Consider the following 15910-nt stretch of genomic DNA (forward strand, 5'->3'; position numbering starts at 1 on the left):
ATAGGTTCAATTCACAATGAACGGCTATTGTCATTTTTTTATTTGATAATTTAAGGGAAAAGAGGTCAGTGTGCCTGACTAAACAGTCAGGTGTTGCATGTTTTAAAGAGTCTTGCAACACACTGGTTGAAAATCAGTGTTCTAATGAGGCTGAAATAGAAATCTTGGGAGGAATAGAGGGTTACCTTTAAATATGGTAACAATTAGTATAGATTTAGAAGAGTAAATGCTTATATTAAATCTAGTAATTTTTGAAAAACATTCAGAATTTTAAATTGCAGGATATGCATTCCTGATTATGGTTTCACAGAGTAAAAGAATTAAAGCCCCTTTTTGAAAGTTTTTACTTATTGATTGATTTTAGAGAGAGAGGAAGGAAGAGAGAGAAACATCCATTTGTTGTTTCAATAATTTATGCACTCATTGGTTGATTCTTGTATGTGCCCTGACCAGGGATCGAAACCTCAATCTCTACATATCAGGACAACACTCTAACCAACTGAGCTGCCAGGCCAGGACCTAAAGTCACTTTTTAAAACATGGGAAACATACAATGTGTGATGGAAAAAACCTGAGCTCGGGCATCAGCTAGACCTGAGATCAAATTCTGGTGCTAGTGTTTTTACTGATATGATCTGTGTATCCTCTTGGAGCTTCACTTTCTCCATCTATAAAGTATGGAAAAAAAAAAAATCCTGGCTGGCATAGCTCAGTGGGTTGAGCCAGCCTGCGAACCAAAGTGTCGCAGGTTCAATCCCCAGTCAGGGCACATGCCTGGGTTGCAGGCCACAGCCCCCAGCAACCGCACATTGATGTTTCTCTCTCTCTCTCTCTCTCTCTCTCTCTCCCTCCCTCCCTTCCCTCTCTAAAAATAAATAAAATCTTTTTAAAAAGTATGGAAAATAGTATGCATATCAATGTGTCATTGTAAAGACTAAAGGAGCTGTTACATTATAATATTAGCATCGAATGTGTTACACAATACACATTGTACTAGTATAAACCAGGACCCATTAATCATTTTCTGATCTGGAACTCTAAGGTACATTTTATAGTTTATGTATCATATTTTGTATAAACTAGACTTAAGAATCTGAAATTTCAGAAATAATTACAAAATAAACACAAGAAAGTACAAGAATATTCTTACTGTATAGTTCATAGCAATAATGGATATCTGTTCCCTAAAGGTTCTTTTAATTATAAGAAATATCAACTCATTAAGCCAGAGTGGGGCTATGAATAGCCCAACCTCCTAACTCCAGAGCAAACACTGTTTCAGCTATTTCACTACTTGCACTAGTGAGAAACTGACTGAAGTCTTCAGGTATTTCTGGTTTATGTTTTTAATCAGTACTGGCAAGGCCCCTATACCTATAACTGGTAAATTCACTCATTGGTTTTATTAGTATTTTTAATAGATTTCTCAGAACTTTTTACACAATCATGTTTTCTGTGAATTAACAGTTTTTTCCTTTTTTAAAGATTTTATTTATTTTTATTTTTAGAGAGGGGGAAGGGAAGGGGAAAGAAAAGAAGAGGAACATCAATGTGTGGTTGCCTCTAGCGTGTCCCATACTGGGGACCTGGCCCACAACCCAGGCACGTGCCCTGCCTGGTGATTGAGCTCAGGACCCTTCAGTTCACAGGCCGGTGCTCAGTCCACTGAGCCACCCCAGCCAGGGCTCCTTCTTTCTAAAGTTTACCTCTCCTGTTGACTTACTTTCTTTTTGTATTGGCTAAGCTTGCCAGTAAAATGTTGTGCTGAAGTGAGAAAAACAGTTATCCTTGTCTTAGTTATGACCTTAGAGAGAAGTAGGCAGTATTTCATCATTAAATATGATGTAACCTGTAGGCATTTCAAGAATGGTCTTTATCATATAGGGGAATAAAACTTATTTTCCTAGTTTGCTGAGAGATTGTGTCATGAATGGATGATGAATACTGTCAAATGCTTTTTTATATATACTGAAATTCTACTCTGTTGATTACATTGATTGATTTCCAAACGTGAAGTCAAACTTGCATTCTTGAGGCAGAGCACACTTGGCCTTTTCATTACTAGATTTTAATTTGATAATGTTTTGTTAAATTTTTCATCTATGTTTACAAGAAATGTAGGTCCATGATTTTCTTTTCTTCATATTGTCTTTGGCGAGTTTTGGATCAGGCTAATTCTGATCTTGTACAAATGGAGTGAAAAATGTCCCCTGCTATTTTTTTTCTGGTAGAATTTATCAATGACTGTTATTATTTTTCCTTGTATGTTTGCTCACATTCACTAATGAAACCATTTGCTGTGGAGGTTTTTCTTAAGTGTTTAATTATGAATTCAATTTCTTTAATTGATGAAGGACTAGATTTCTATTTTTGGATGGTGAGTTTTTATAAGTTGTGTCTTTCAAGAAATTTGCTTATTTCATCTAACTTGTAAATTTTTGGCCTAATGTTGTTCATAATGTTCCCTTGTTATGAGAGAAACCCCAAAAGGGAATTTATTGATAAAAATTGTGTATTCATTCATGTTTAAACTTTGGTCACCTTCAAAGTACTATCTATTTGATGCAATAGACCTATCAAGACTTTTTCCCCAGTGCTCAAAATAGCTTTTGAATTTGTCGATTTTGATGCCTTTTAGTGCTTCTAACATTTTTTGTTTCTCCTCTTTCACATCAGCAAAACATTTCCCTTTGAGGCCTTTTTTCATCTAGGGAAACAAAAACAAAACAGAAGTTGTTCAGGGCAAGGTCAGGTGAATAGGAAGGGTGGGCCAGGGAGGTCACGCCATTTTGGCCCAAAACTGCAAACAGTGCAGTGTGGGCAGGTGCACTCATAAATCATCCATTGTGAAATGATCAAACAAGTTGAAAGAGTCTTCAGAAAAAATTCCCTGAAGCCTACCACAGCCTCTCACAACAATGCCAGCTAGTGCATTGATACAGGTGGGTTCCTGGAACACTCACCCAGCAGGGGAAGCCTGGACTACAAGGGGCCCTCCCTCCAGAAGATAATTCCAGGGGTTTTTGGCCCTCCTCCAATCTTTTAAAATATCTTTAGTATCTCTTATGATCATCTTCTGGATTTGTAAGTTGTTTCTTTTTTTTTAGAATTTTACATGAATTTTATCTTATTTTTTATTAATTTTTTAAAATTATTTTATTGTTGTTCAAGTACAGTTGTCTGCATTTACCCCTCGTCACTCCCCCCCAACCCCAGCCATCCCCACCTCCCTCCCCTGCTTCCACTCCCCCTTGGTTTTGTCCACGTGTCCTCTATGGTAGTTCCTAAAACCCTCCCCCTCTTCCCCCCATTTTTCCTCCCACCTTCCCTCTGGGCACAGTTAGATTGTCCTTAATTTCAGTTGTTTCCATTGTTCATAGATTCTCCATTTCAATGATTTCTAATCCTTATTGTTTCTTTTTTTGTACTTACTTTGGGTGTAATTTGCTTTTCCTTACTAGTGTCTTAAGATTTGAAACCTTCTTCTTTTCTAACATAAGCATTTCGAGATATAAATGTCTCATGCTGTATTTGCATACCACAAATTTTGATCTGATGTTGTTCCCGCACCATTTCTCAGAGAGACTATCTTTGTTCTGTTTTATTGCTTTTGTTTCTTTGTCAGAGATCAGTTGACTGTATAGGAGTGGGGAGGTGTTAGATGTGTTGTCATTGTTATTTTGTCCTGAATATTTTCTACAATCACTTCAAGGTCTTCTTAGATGCACAGATTATTTAGAAGTAGGGTATTTACTTTTAAAATATTAGGGATTATTTTATATGTCTTATCATTGTTTTCTAATTGAAGTCATTGTGGTCATATATCACACTGTGTAAGATATACTTTAAAATCTAATGATATTCACACCTGGCTGGTGTGGCTCAGTGGATTAATTGACAGCCTACGAACTGAAAGGTCTCTGGTTCAATTCCCAGTCAGGGCACAGGCCTGAGCTGCAGGCCAGGTCCCCAGTTGGCAGCATGAGAGAGACTACCAATCCATGTATTTCTTGCACACTGATGTTCCTCTCCCTCTCTTTTTCCCTCTCTTCCCTTCTTTCTAAAAGTAAATAAATAAAATCTTTAAAAATTATTTTTAAATCTAATCATACTCATTTTATGGCCCACCATATAGTTCTTCTGTTGGACATAGGTTATGTCATGGAAAAATAATGTTTATTTTATAATCATTGGGTATTAGCATTCTGTAACTGTCAATTATGTCAACATTGGTGACAGTGTTGTTCAAATCTTCTACGTATACATATTAGATATATATAATTAAACGTATGAGGTGACATTGGTTAATACATAAGATTATATAGGTTCCGAGTGTATGATTCTATAATACGTCATCTGTATACTGCATTGTGTTTGTACCACTCAAAGTCAAATCTCCTCCCATCACCATATGCTTGACTCCCTTTACCCACCCAGTACAATACCCTTTGCTGTTAGGTTCATGTACATTTAGGATCGTTATGTCTTCCGAAGAATGTATTATTAGTTTTCATTTTCTTATTTCTCTCTTTATATCTGCTAATATTCTTCCTCTCAAGGGATTTTGTGTGACAGTATTATGGCCCAAACATTTATCATTTACATGTTATATCATTTTTATTCTTTACCCTGAACCTACTTGGGTCCTATCACTGTTCCTGGTCCCAACAGACAGGCTCAGAGATAGAGATGGTGCCAGGAGTTGGCTGGGCTGTGCTGTCAGTGGGAGTCACTTTTGGGAAGACGAAGGAAGGGTAATCAGACTGGGAGGCATTGATCTTCAGTGCCACTGCAACAAAGGTCTCAGCTGATCTGTGGGGGCTCTAGACTCCTGTGACCCTAAGGGTCAGGGAGCAGACTTTCTAGCCTTTCATTGACTAGTCAGTAGTCGAAGGCTACTTTCTTGTTTTTATCTTTTCAGTGTTATCTTTTTTTCTATTTTTGTTCAAGTACAGTTGTTGAAGGCTACTTACTTTCTGAAAGGATGTGATCTGGAATAAAGTGAATCTCTTTAGTTGAGGGCAAATCTTGGAAAGGAATTCAGTCGAGAGCTGCCAGTGGGTAGCAACCCTGCAGCGGGAGGAATGAGTTTTCAGTTGTAGACTGGGGTCTGGGCAGCCCACCACAGTATCACAGTGTGCCTGTGCTCAAAATCCTTCTGGGACAGATCCCCAAAAGATGTGTCTTGGTTACTAAGCCAATATTACAATCTTTGGCTTTTTCTTGGAGTGCTTAGTCTATTGATATTTATTGTAATCTTTGATTCATTGTGTTTGAGTATACTATCTTGTTATGTGTTTTCTGTTGTTCACGTACATTCTGTCTTTTTTCCTGGTTTCTTTGAGATTAATCACTTTCAAAAAAATGATTCAGTTGTTCTATTGCCATTTTGTTATACTTATTTCTATTTTTTATTAATATTTAATGGTAGGTCTTACTTAATGTATCCTAAACTTGCTTTTTATCTAAGCTTATTGTAACTCCTCATGCCAAATGAAAGAACCTTAAAAGAATATATTTTTGTGTCATTGTCATGTATATTACTGCTATAACATTTTACAAATTACACAATACAGTGTTAATTTTTTTGCTTCATTTCTCTGTATTTCTTGAATAAAGAGAAGAGTAAAAGATAATCTTCTGTAGAAAGAAAATGCGGCCAACATCTACCTTTCTACCAGTCTTTATTTCTTCCTGGAGATCTGAGTTTTTATCTGTCTACAAATAACAAATTATGGGGGGGTTAAATACTGTGGAAGCTTTATTTGTTAACATCTAATGGACAGGCCTATTCTCCAGGCTAGCCAAAAAGTCATGGCTATTGGTTTCAGTTCTTATGATTGTGAGGTCACATCCATGCTCCGCAGAATATGCATGTGGTTTATTAAGAAATCATTGCTGAAATTTCAACTCTGGCTCTTCTGCTTCCGGCTCTAACAGGTCTATGGAAATGCAGGACCTAGCAAGTCCTCACCCTCTTGTTGGAGGCGGTGATGCTCCGGGCAGCTCCAAACTGGAGAAGGCTAACCTCAGCAGCACGTCGGTCACCACAAATGGGACAGGAGGCAAGTGTACAACCTTGAAGACACCCAGATCGCATTTTAATGCTTGTTGCAACTTCATATGTTAGGCATCTGCTAATAAATAAATATCTCATTAGCAATAACAGCATTATATGCAAAGAATATATAGTTAATGGACTATTTGTTGTTCGGTTCATTTTCTTGAAATTTTTGGTCCACCTCTAAAACTGGAAACATTGAGAAAGAATAGAAAGCTCTGGGCAACATTTTGAAGACCTTTACTGGGGATTCTGTTTTCATTTGCCCTTGTAAATATTTTTTAAAATGTAGAAAATGTGGCCAAAGGACTTGTATGAGAAGAAGAAATTATCTTATTTCTCAGTTATACTTTTATTTGTGTGAGAGAAAAACTACTCCAAATGTTTTTCTTAAAAATAATTTTGGAAGTAGAAAAATCCATATCTGCTGCAATTTCTTTTCAAAGAGAATAATATCTAGCATGTATTTAAAATAAAATTGAGTTTTTTCTAGATACCTTCCTATTTCATTAACCCATAATTATTCCACAGCATATGACAATAGTTAACAGTTATTTCAAATATTCCTCCCTATTGTTGTTAAAAACGTATTCAACTTGCCAGAAAATATACTCTTATTTTAACATTAGAATATATATAGACTACACATATATACACATATATGTATAATCTGCATTTTTAATTGTTCACAATCATTTTGAAGTTTTGTAGATCTAGTTGTTTTATTCACTGAGAAACTATATGAAATTTACTTTAATTTATAAACTTCATATTACTAGACATCAGCATTTGCCACATCATATTTTCTTTTAAATTTTCAATAAATATTTATGAAATTGATCACCTCTTTTCATTTATTTTAGAATAACTGTGCAATCTAAAATTTCCCTTGTAAATTTGTGTGCATTGCAACTTGCCTGTATTTAATAATATTTTACACCAAACCCTCTGTAGATTAACATTTTTCTTGTTTATAATGTTTATTTGTCTCTAAACATGCATCTCTAGTTTCAGCTAATTAATTATAGGATTGCAAATTTATAAGATTGTTTAGTGATGACTTCTGGAGTAAAAACATTAGCATTTAAAACTTAGCTTGGTGCAAACCATAAAATTTGTAAAGAACTCATACATTCTGGAACCAGACCTTGGAGTTCACTAATCATCACATGCACTTATTTAACTGAACTAAAACAGATCTGATGAACTGAAATGTAAAAGTCGTACCATGCAATTACAATGGTTGGCCAAAGGTCAGAAGCCAGTGCAAGCTTTGAAGACTCTTCCTGTACACTGAGCAGGCATTCAGACAATGAACCCTGTGCTGTTCCTGTTCTCAGGGGACAACATGACTGTTTTAAACACTGCAGACTGGTTGCTGAGTTGCAACACCCCCTCTTCTGCAACAAGTATGAAAGATGATGGTACACTGCATGTGTTTGGGTGTGTGCATTGGCCCTTCTGGTTTGCTTTCCGTTGCTATTTCTGTGTTTGCACCTTTTTTTTCTGTGTCCAGGACTCGTAAAGAAAATGGAGCAATGAACATGTCATATAGTTGTTTATCAATAACGGTGGGCTATGGTTTTCATATCAACTAGTATTCTCATCTTAGATTCTTTAGATCAGTAGTATTCTTTTCTTAGATTCTTCATAATTTTGCAAAAATGGGTGCTTTTACTATTTTTCTAACTACATATCAATTTATTAAGTGGTGATTGAGCACAAAAGTCATGTCCATCAGAACATTTGAAGCACATTGTGGATACATATGTACAAACTCCATTATCTTTATATCCTATGAATTCTTATAATTTAAAGTGACTTTTTAATGTTGCAAGTGATATTAGAGACTTTATTAAATATTCCAGTCGAGGTACTTAAAGTAACATTAGTATTTAAAATCCTATCATTTAAAAATCATCAGTGATGAGAGTAATATATTTAAAATTATAAATTAATGTTGTTTCTTAAAATGTTTTGAGCTATATTTACTACATTCACATATGCAATATATATTAAAGTATAAACAAAATTTTCCTAAATCAAAAGTTAATACATGATTAAAATTTAAAAATAAAAACAAAACCATAACACAGTTGGTGGAACCACCCAATTTTAAGATGAAAAAGAAGAGCTCACTATCTGTCAGAAATGTGCATTACAAGTGAGCAGTTGGAGGGGACACAGTTTGCCTGGACCTTGCTGCATCTCAGACTGTATTAGGATATATGACCAGTGAAGGAAGAACTCACCATTGTGCCCATTACTTATACATTTATAGTTTTAGTTTCAAAATTTTTTCAATTCCGCACTTAAAATACACATGGCCAGAATTTAGTTCCTCTTAATTCTAATTCATGGGTCTTTTTCTATAAAGAGCCAGGTAGTGAATATTTTAGGTTTTATAGGTCACACCGCCTCTGTCTCCACTACTCGGCAATGCCATCATAGCTCAAAAACAGCCATAGACCATACATAAATGAATTAATGTAGTTAACTTCCAGTAGAACTTTACTTAGGGATCCTGAAACTTAAATTTTATATAATTTTTCAATTGTCACAAAATATACCAGATTCAATCACTTTTAAAAACCTTGACGATGTAAAAAGTATTTCTAGCTCACTGGCCATTGTTGTGTTCTAAAGTAGTACTAATACCATAAAGGCAACTTTACAATAGTAAGTATACATATTGAATATTTAGTAATTCATATCTAATCTTAATCAGAAACCTTTTTATGAGTGTTACGCATCCAGTTTTTCTGGTTCTTATTGTTAATATTAAGCATCACGTGGTCACATGGGAAGATCACAAGGACCTGTATGTCCGGAGGACCCTGAACCTGCCTCTCCGCACTGCACCTATTAGCTGTGTCACCTGGAACAAGTTACTGAACCTTTCTGAGCTTCCATTTCTGTCTACAAAAGAAGCTTAATAACACTTCCCTGGCAAGGATTTTTGTCTTAAATTAGATAATGTATGTAAGTTGCTTAGTAATAGGTAACCAGAATGTTGCCTTATTTAATTAATAATATAATCATAATTAGGCAGCAAATTCTAGAAGAAAATGTAAACATGCATTATGTTAAAATACTCTCCAATGTTTGATCAGATAGTAAATTCTTTTGCATTTAGCATATGTTAATTGGCCACAGAAGGCAAACTTTTAGTAACAAAATGTTAAGTATGCTTTATTTTTTATTTTTATTCTTTTGTCCTCTCTCAAGGACATCTTTTTATTGTTTTTTTTTTCTCTTTTGAGAAGGAGGAAGGGGAAGAGAGAAACATCAATGTAAGAGAGAAACATTGATCAGTTGCCTCTCATAGGCTTCCCTCCTGGGGATCGAACCCACAATCCAAGCATGTGCCCGACTGGCAATTGAATTTGCAACCTTATGGTGTGTGGGACAAAACTCCAACCAACAGACCACACTGGCTAGGGCTATACTTTGATTTTTAATGATATAGTCTCTGTGGTGTATTGATATGACATTTTTAATTATTTTAATGAATTTTATGTGAGATGTTTGTTACATAAACTAAACATTTGGTGCATAATCTCTCCAATTGAGAATAAGCTATTTTATTTTTAATCCTGGGTTTTATTGTTGCTAATTGAATAAAATTTTTATAATAAAAAAAGCAAAACTAATTTAGTGTCTTTTTAAGAACTTTACATTAACTTTGAGATTTTCAAAAATGTAATTTTAATTATATAGTTTATAGTGATATGAATGTGTTGATAGAATTACCTTAATAACCTACCATACTGCATTTTCTATTTAAATATATTACATTATTACTTTAAAATGTTTTATCATCTTAATCCTAATTATTTAATTGTATCTGCAGATTTATATTGGTACCTAGATTTTCCTTTCAAATATTTATCATATATAAAATTCTTAAAATGTAGAGCTATTAATAAGAATAGAGTAAATGTAATCATGCCTTAGCACTTAGATCAGTGATCAACAAACTTTTTATGCAAAGGGTCAGATAGTAAGTACTTTAGGTTTTTCAGGCCATGTGGTCTCTGTTGTAACCATTCCACTTGGCTATTGTTGCACAAAAGCAGCCATACACAATGTGTGAATGATTGAACTTGGCTGTGTTCAAATAAAACCTGGTATGTAACACTGAAATTTGAGTTTTATAAAATTTTACATCACGAAAATATTATTATTCTTTTGATATTTTTGACTATTTAAAAATGTAAGTCATTCTTAACTCATGGGCTATTCAAAAACAGGCCACAAAGCAGATTTGGCACATGGGTTATACTTTGCCAACCCCATATGCATATGTATACACACATATGTGTCACATGTACACACACATTAGAGATAATGTGTACATGCTTCATGTATATGCATATTCATGCATGTAAATGCATGCCAATTACATGAAAGTTAATTCCAGATACAGGAAAAATTCTAATTTGCTTTACAGTGTCATATTTATGATTAGCTATACTTTATAAACAAAAATACTTAGATTGATTGTAAGTGCTTAGGATAGGGTCTGAAAGTGAATTTTCACTTTCTCAATTAAAATGTGGCAAGCTCCTATTACATGCCAGGCTCTGTGCCAGCAAATGGAAACCCAGTGACCTGTAGAACACAGGACTGGCCATCAGGGGAGCAACAGACGAGCAGAGGGAAAGAGACTAAGAAAATAATGAGTGCATAATGTTTTCAGGGTGGGTGCACAGTAGAGGAAGACAATATTTGATTCTACATGAAGATTAAGAAAATACTTGAAAGCAATTTGGTGAAACCAAAATTAGATATTCTGATCAGGTTTATAGTGTTTCCTACACAAGGGTAGGCAAAAGTAGGTTAACAATAATAATAGTCATCATATTTAATAAATAAATAATACAAGAATAAACTGTGTTTTGCATCCTCACAATTATAAACCTACTTTTGCCCATCCTTGTATTTAAAATCTATATATCATGGGAAAGAATCTTCCAGAATATTTACTGTATCAATGATTGACTCACACATGGTGAATTTGTTTCTGAATGTTATATACTTGTGCCATAGAGCCACTTGCTGTTGTGGCTCTATACTTTTGAGATTTGCTTTCTGGAATGAGAGCCATAAATTGCTTCATCAAAATATTTTACAAAATTAAGTACTTTATGGGTATTTAGGAATGAGAGATACTTGGAGCTCATAGGTGTCTGAGTGAATATATTGATTTAGATAAACATAAATCACAGGCTGTAGTGACTATTAAAATTGGCAGGCAATACTCACTGTTCCCCTGCAGTGGCGTAAATTGTATCCTTCCTGATCTTGCTCCTTCTGAAATTCTTTGTAAAAACTATACTGTCAAAATTTGCTATGTTTAATTTTATGGTTCAGAAAGGAGTGTATTTGGAATTATGTATAGATACTCTTTGAAGTGGGCACCAGTTTAAAGGCAGATCTCTGAATATGAAATATAAAATGTAAATCACTTGGGTCCCCTTTTCAAGGGTTAAGCCGGCTATTGCAGCAAATGAACATGAACATTGTTACAATAATAAAACAGACTTTCTCCAAAAACTGTACACAATAATGTTATACCTGAGTTCTAAAGATAGACTGAAGGGACAAGAGTAAATTTGCTCTGAAAATATTCATATGAGGATATGGATGGAGGTTGGGATGTGGAGAGAGGAAGTCGGTGATTTAGTAACCATAGCTGGCACCTGACAATAATCGTTGCTTTAAATACAATCTTGATTTAACCTGTAGATTATATTTAAAAGTTAAAAAATCTAATATATTAATTTGACCCTTTAAAAACCTATTAGGCCCTGATAGAAACATCCAAATGGCAATAGGATTACCAGTCAAGAGAGGGACAAAGAGTTTATGTATTTCTTGAAATAATGCCTCTGTACAAAGGGCTGTATATAGTTTTTTAATTTTACTTTTATGGAAATGAACCCTTATTTTGAGCATTTAGAAAACTACAGAACTCATTAACCTAGGACATTACAATATAATTGCTGCTTTTGAAATCAAAACATTTGTTTGTAAGTTTGAATTTTGTTGAAAATGTGATACTGTTCTCCTATAGAAGGTTATTTTTACCATTTTGTAGCATGTAATGATATCCAACACAGCTCTCAAAATAAGCTTAATGTCCCATTTAACTTCTGTGTAATATTAAGAAAAATAAAATACAGTTACAAAATTTCATTGGAACATGGCATAAATATATACTAGTAACCATTTGGAATGAGGATTTTTACAAGTTTTAGAAAATAGTAACGTGCATAAAATTGATGAACATCTTTCCAATAGTGCTTTGCACCTAATTTTAAAACACCTCCTGCCCTTAGAAAAGCATATAATAAATCTAACTTAAAGTAGGAAACAACAGCAAGACAAAAGACATTGTAATACATTTCAAGTATATTTAGACCTTTGATAAAATTAACTTCCACTTTTCAAGTTTTAATTATAATTATTATAATTTTTACTTTATATTAGTTACTTGTTTTAAGATACTTTTTGTATTTTAACACCTTTTTAATAAATCAACCAATCATATGAATAATGCCCATATCAATTTTCTACCTGCAATTTCTGTTCCTGAAGAAAACAAACTATTATCAAATATTCTTCTTTCTTTATATAATCAGACCAAAATAACTTTGCATCTTACCTGGGGTTCAAGAAATGTTTTTTGATGCTCACCTGATGTGAAAACAATTTATTTTCAGTAGCAGCATAATTGATTTCCCCATTCCCTCTTGTTTTATTTTTACCTGCATATGAAAAATAAAGTTGCATTAATGTGTAGCTTTTTCTCCAAATGTTGAATTATTCATTTGCTGAATTATCACTTTAAAATCCATGCATTTTAGTACACTGAACACATCTTGATATTTATGCTTTTCTTCATATATTTTCTAGGGATGACTTTTCTGAGTAAAGCAAATTTTCTTTGTCTTTGACTAAATGCAGACCTTTAAAGTTTTAATGAGATGTTTCCAGTATAATGAATACAACCAGGAAGTCTCATTCTTCTTCTTACCTTCTGTTTTTTGACCACCTGAAACTTTCAAATTGAGGAGATTATAATCAACATCAAGACTGTATTTCTGAAATCAAGTCTCAAAGTTGCTATTCAAAGTATATAACAAAACTAACCTTTACGTCTGGCTTCTAGACTTTTTTCAGGCACAGGTCTCATTCCGCTCCCCTCCCGCCAATGCACAAGTGACCTATATATTTCTATTGGCATAGCTAAATGTATTTTACAGTTGTGTTCATAGATTTAGATAAGTGTAAATAGGAATTTGGCCACAATTAGAATTTGGAAGTTCCGAGGATCTTTCTCTTGTCTTGGTTTGCTGAAGGCTTTGAACTGTGTCTTTCTGTCATAAATGTCAGGAGTGAAGTGGGGACACTGCATCACAGAGAGCCTTTGTGCCCACCTAGATCGCACTCTGGGTCATCTTTATACAGATCCAGATGAGAGGAACCCGTGGTTAGTTAGTGCTGCCTGCAAAGGCAGTGTGGTCTGGAGTTTGGATTCTGAAACTGCACCACTTAGTCTCAAATTCTACTGCTTACAAGCTCTGTGGCTATGGGCAAGTTATTTAACCTCTTTGTGCCTCCCTGTTTCCGCATCTGAAAAACGAAGATGATAGCATTACCTACCCCATATGATTGTCATGAGGAGCAAATGAGTTACTGTTTATAAAGCACAGCAGGGGCACCTGGAGTGTATTAAGTACCTTTTAAGTGTGTGCTGGTATTATCTGCTTTCCAACTTGCTACTTCTTTTTGTCTTTTAAAATATTTCATGAGGGAGAAATGGAAAACATACTTTATTAGCCTATTCCCAGGTTTGCAGTTTTCATTATTAACAAAGTGTGCCTAATTACTTCGTCTAAAAAATAACCCCATTCTGATCACTCTCTGAGCCATTGTAAACAGCCACTGTCATGAGCATCAGCCATTTTCCTTCCTGAAGACTGCCGGTTACAGGGGCGGAGAGCCCCTGGATTTAGAGCTCAGGACCTGCGTCTGACCTTAGCTCTCTGGTCTCCTGCAGTGGGAAAGTCACTCAGCCTACACAAACGTTCTCCTCGTGTATAAAATAGATGTAGTGGTTCACATCAATCAAGGTTGTTTTAAGGATTAGTGAAATAGAAATAATCTAGCACATAGTAAGCTCTCCATAAATAATTACATAGTAGTAAGTAGGTTTGGAGTGGTACGTTTAATTAATGATCAGCTATAAGCATAATATGGACTGCTCTACAAATTACTACTAAAAAGTAGTAACCACAATTTATTATTTATCATTATACAAATAAGTAGACACTGCTCCTCGGAGTATTGCTGCTGTTGAAAAGGGGGCCAACCTTAAACTTCCCTTTTGCTAGGAGAAGTAATCCAAGTTTCTTTATTCCATCTTTCCAACCTGTTCGAGTTCTCAGAACCTTCCAGCAAATCTTCATGACATTACTGAATCTTGAGAACTAAATTAACCCCAGAGCTCCCAAAGGGAAGGTCCAGAAAATTGTGTTCGTGTGGGAAGAGAGCGTAATCATCACCGCACGTTTCCCCACTAATTCACTGCTTTTCTAACAGAGTAACCTTGCTGACTTGTTCGGGTTGGTGGGTCCGCTCTGGCCCATTGCTCTTTTCATCGTATTTGTTCCTGGTTGGCTAGTCTTCAGCTTTCTTCTTTCTAGTTTCTGCTTGCTTCTGAGTGACTTAACTATCATTCCGGGAAACAGAAGAGGTGTTGAGTAGAAAATAATTCAGCGTATTCCCTTGCTGCTGGGATATGTGTAGCAGAGCTGTGCCCACAAAGGGAAAATATGGTGTGACAAAACGAGCCGAGGCTGTTCTACGCTCCCCCCTCCCCGCCCACGCACATTGAATAAGCGCAGCAACGGGTGCCAGGCCGCACCGCTGCCAAGTGAGGATTTTCCCAAAATGCACCGCCTCAAAGTAGGAGCAACATATTAACGAGTTTCCAAAAGACATACTTATTGCTGAAGAATCATCTCTTATTCTAGGATTCTCTCTGACTCACAAAAAATCATTACGCCATTAAAATAAAAAGCCCAGCACCTTATGTTCTTTAGTCTCTCTTAAAAGCAAAAAATTTATTGAGTGCCTAATTTTTCACCCAACACATGAATATGCCCCTGGTTTCTGTACTTTAATATGCCCCCATTGTACTCTAGTGCAATCTTTTCTTTTAAAGAAAATATCTGCTTGAAGAAGAATAAACTATAAGCTAGTACATCTCTTTGTCATGTTTTGTATCAAACATCCTGAAGACTGACTGATGATTCCTTTTTTTTTTTTTGTCTCTTGACTATAATATCAGAGTGTACTTTAGGTGGATTAAAAAAGCAAACTGTATAGTGCTGTTTCAACTTTTGAAGGTTGGCTGCCTTTAAAAATCAGATTCAAGAGAGCTAGCTTAGCCAGGGGATTTTTAGATTAAATTCTCTACAAATGCATGTCCATTTAAAAGCTAAATTAACACAGTTCTCTTCATTGACTTCTCAAGTTCTCTCTTGCATGCCCATGATAGCTAGAAAATCCACTCGTAGAACAGTCAGCATCTTTGATATCAATTTAGAAATAAAACTCACATGTACTTATTCTTCTACATAGTGTCTCTCCTTGCAGTCAAAACAGAGCCTTTGAACAGCAGTGAAACCACAACCACGACTGGAGATGGAGCGCTTGACACTTTTACTGGGTCAGGTAAAGCCTTAAGCTCGTGTGTTGTTACGTACACATAATTCTCCTAGTGAGGGAGCGGCAGAAACACCAAAGCTATTAGAACTTGGGGGTTTTATACATTTA

General features: G+C 35.1%; 1 protein-coding gene across 7 annotated transcripts in view; it reads left to right on the forward strand.

The window, feature by feature from the left end:
• The window catches only part of EYA4 (EYA transcriptional coactivator and phosphatase 4), a 254962-nt gene that overhangs the window by 188305 nt on the left and 50747 nt on the right, over positions 1 to 15910 (forward strand). For 4 of the 7 annotated variants that reach the window (XM_036024740.1, XM_036024743.1, XM_036024742.1 and 1 more), the window contains exons 4-5: positions 5941 to 6065; positions 15716 to 15808. In XM_036024740.1, coding sequence (XP_035880633.1) covers positions 5941 to 6065; positions 15716 to 15808 — 218 coding nt within the window. Of the gene's footprint in view, positions 1 to 5940; positions 6066 to 7401; positions 7471 to 15715; positions 15809 to 15910 lie in introns of all 7 variants that reach the window. The other 3 variants (XM_036024744.1, XM_036024745.1, XM_036024746.1) reach the window with 2 other exon arrangements.

The sequence above is a fragment of the Phyllostomus discolor genome, chromosome 4, assembly GCF_004126475.2.
Source record: "Phyllostomus discolor isolate MPI-MPIP mPhyDis1 chromosome 4, mPhyDis1.pri.v3, whole genome shotgun sequence".
NCBI classification, from domain to species: Eukaryota; Metazoa; Chordata; class Mammalia; order Chiroptera; family Phyllostomidae; genus Phyllostomus; species Phyllostomus discolor.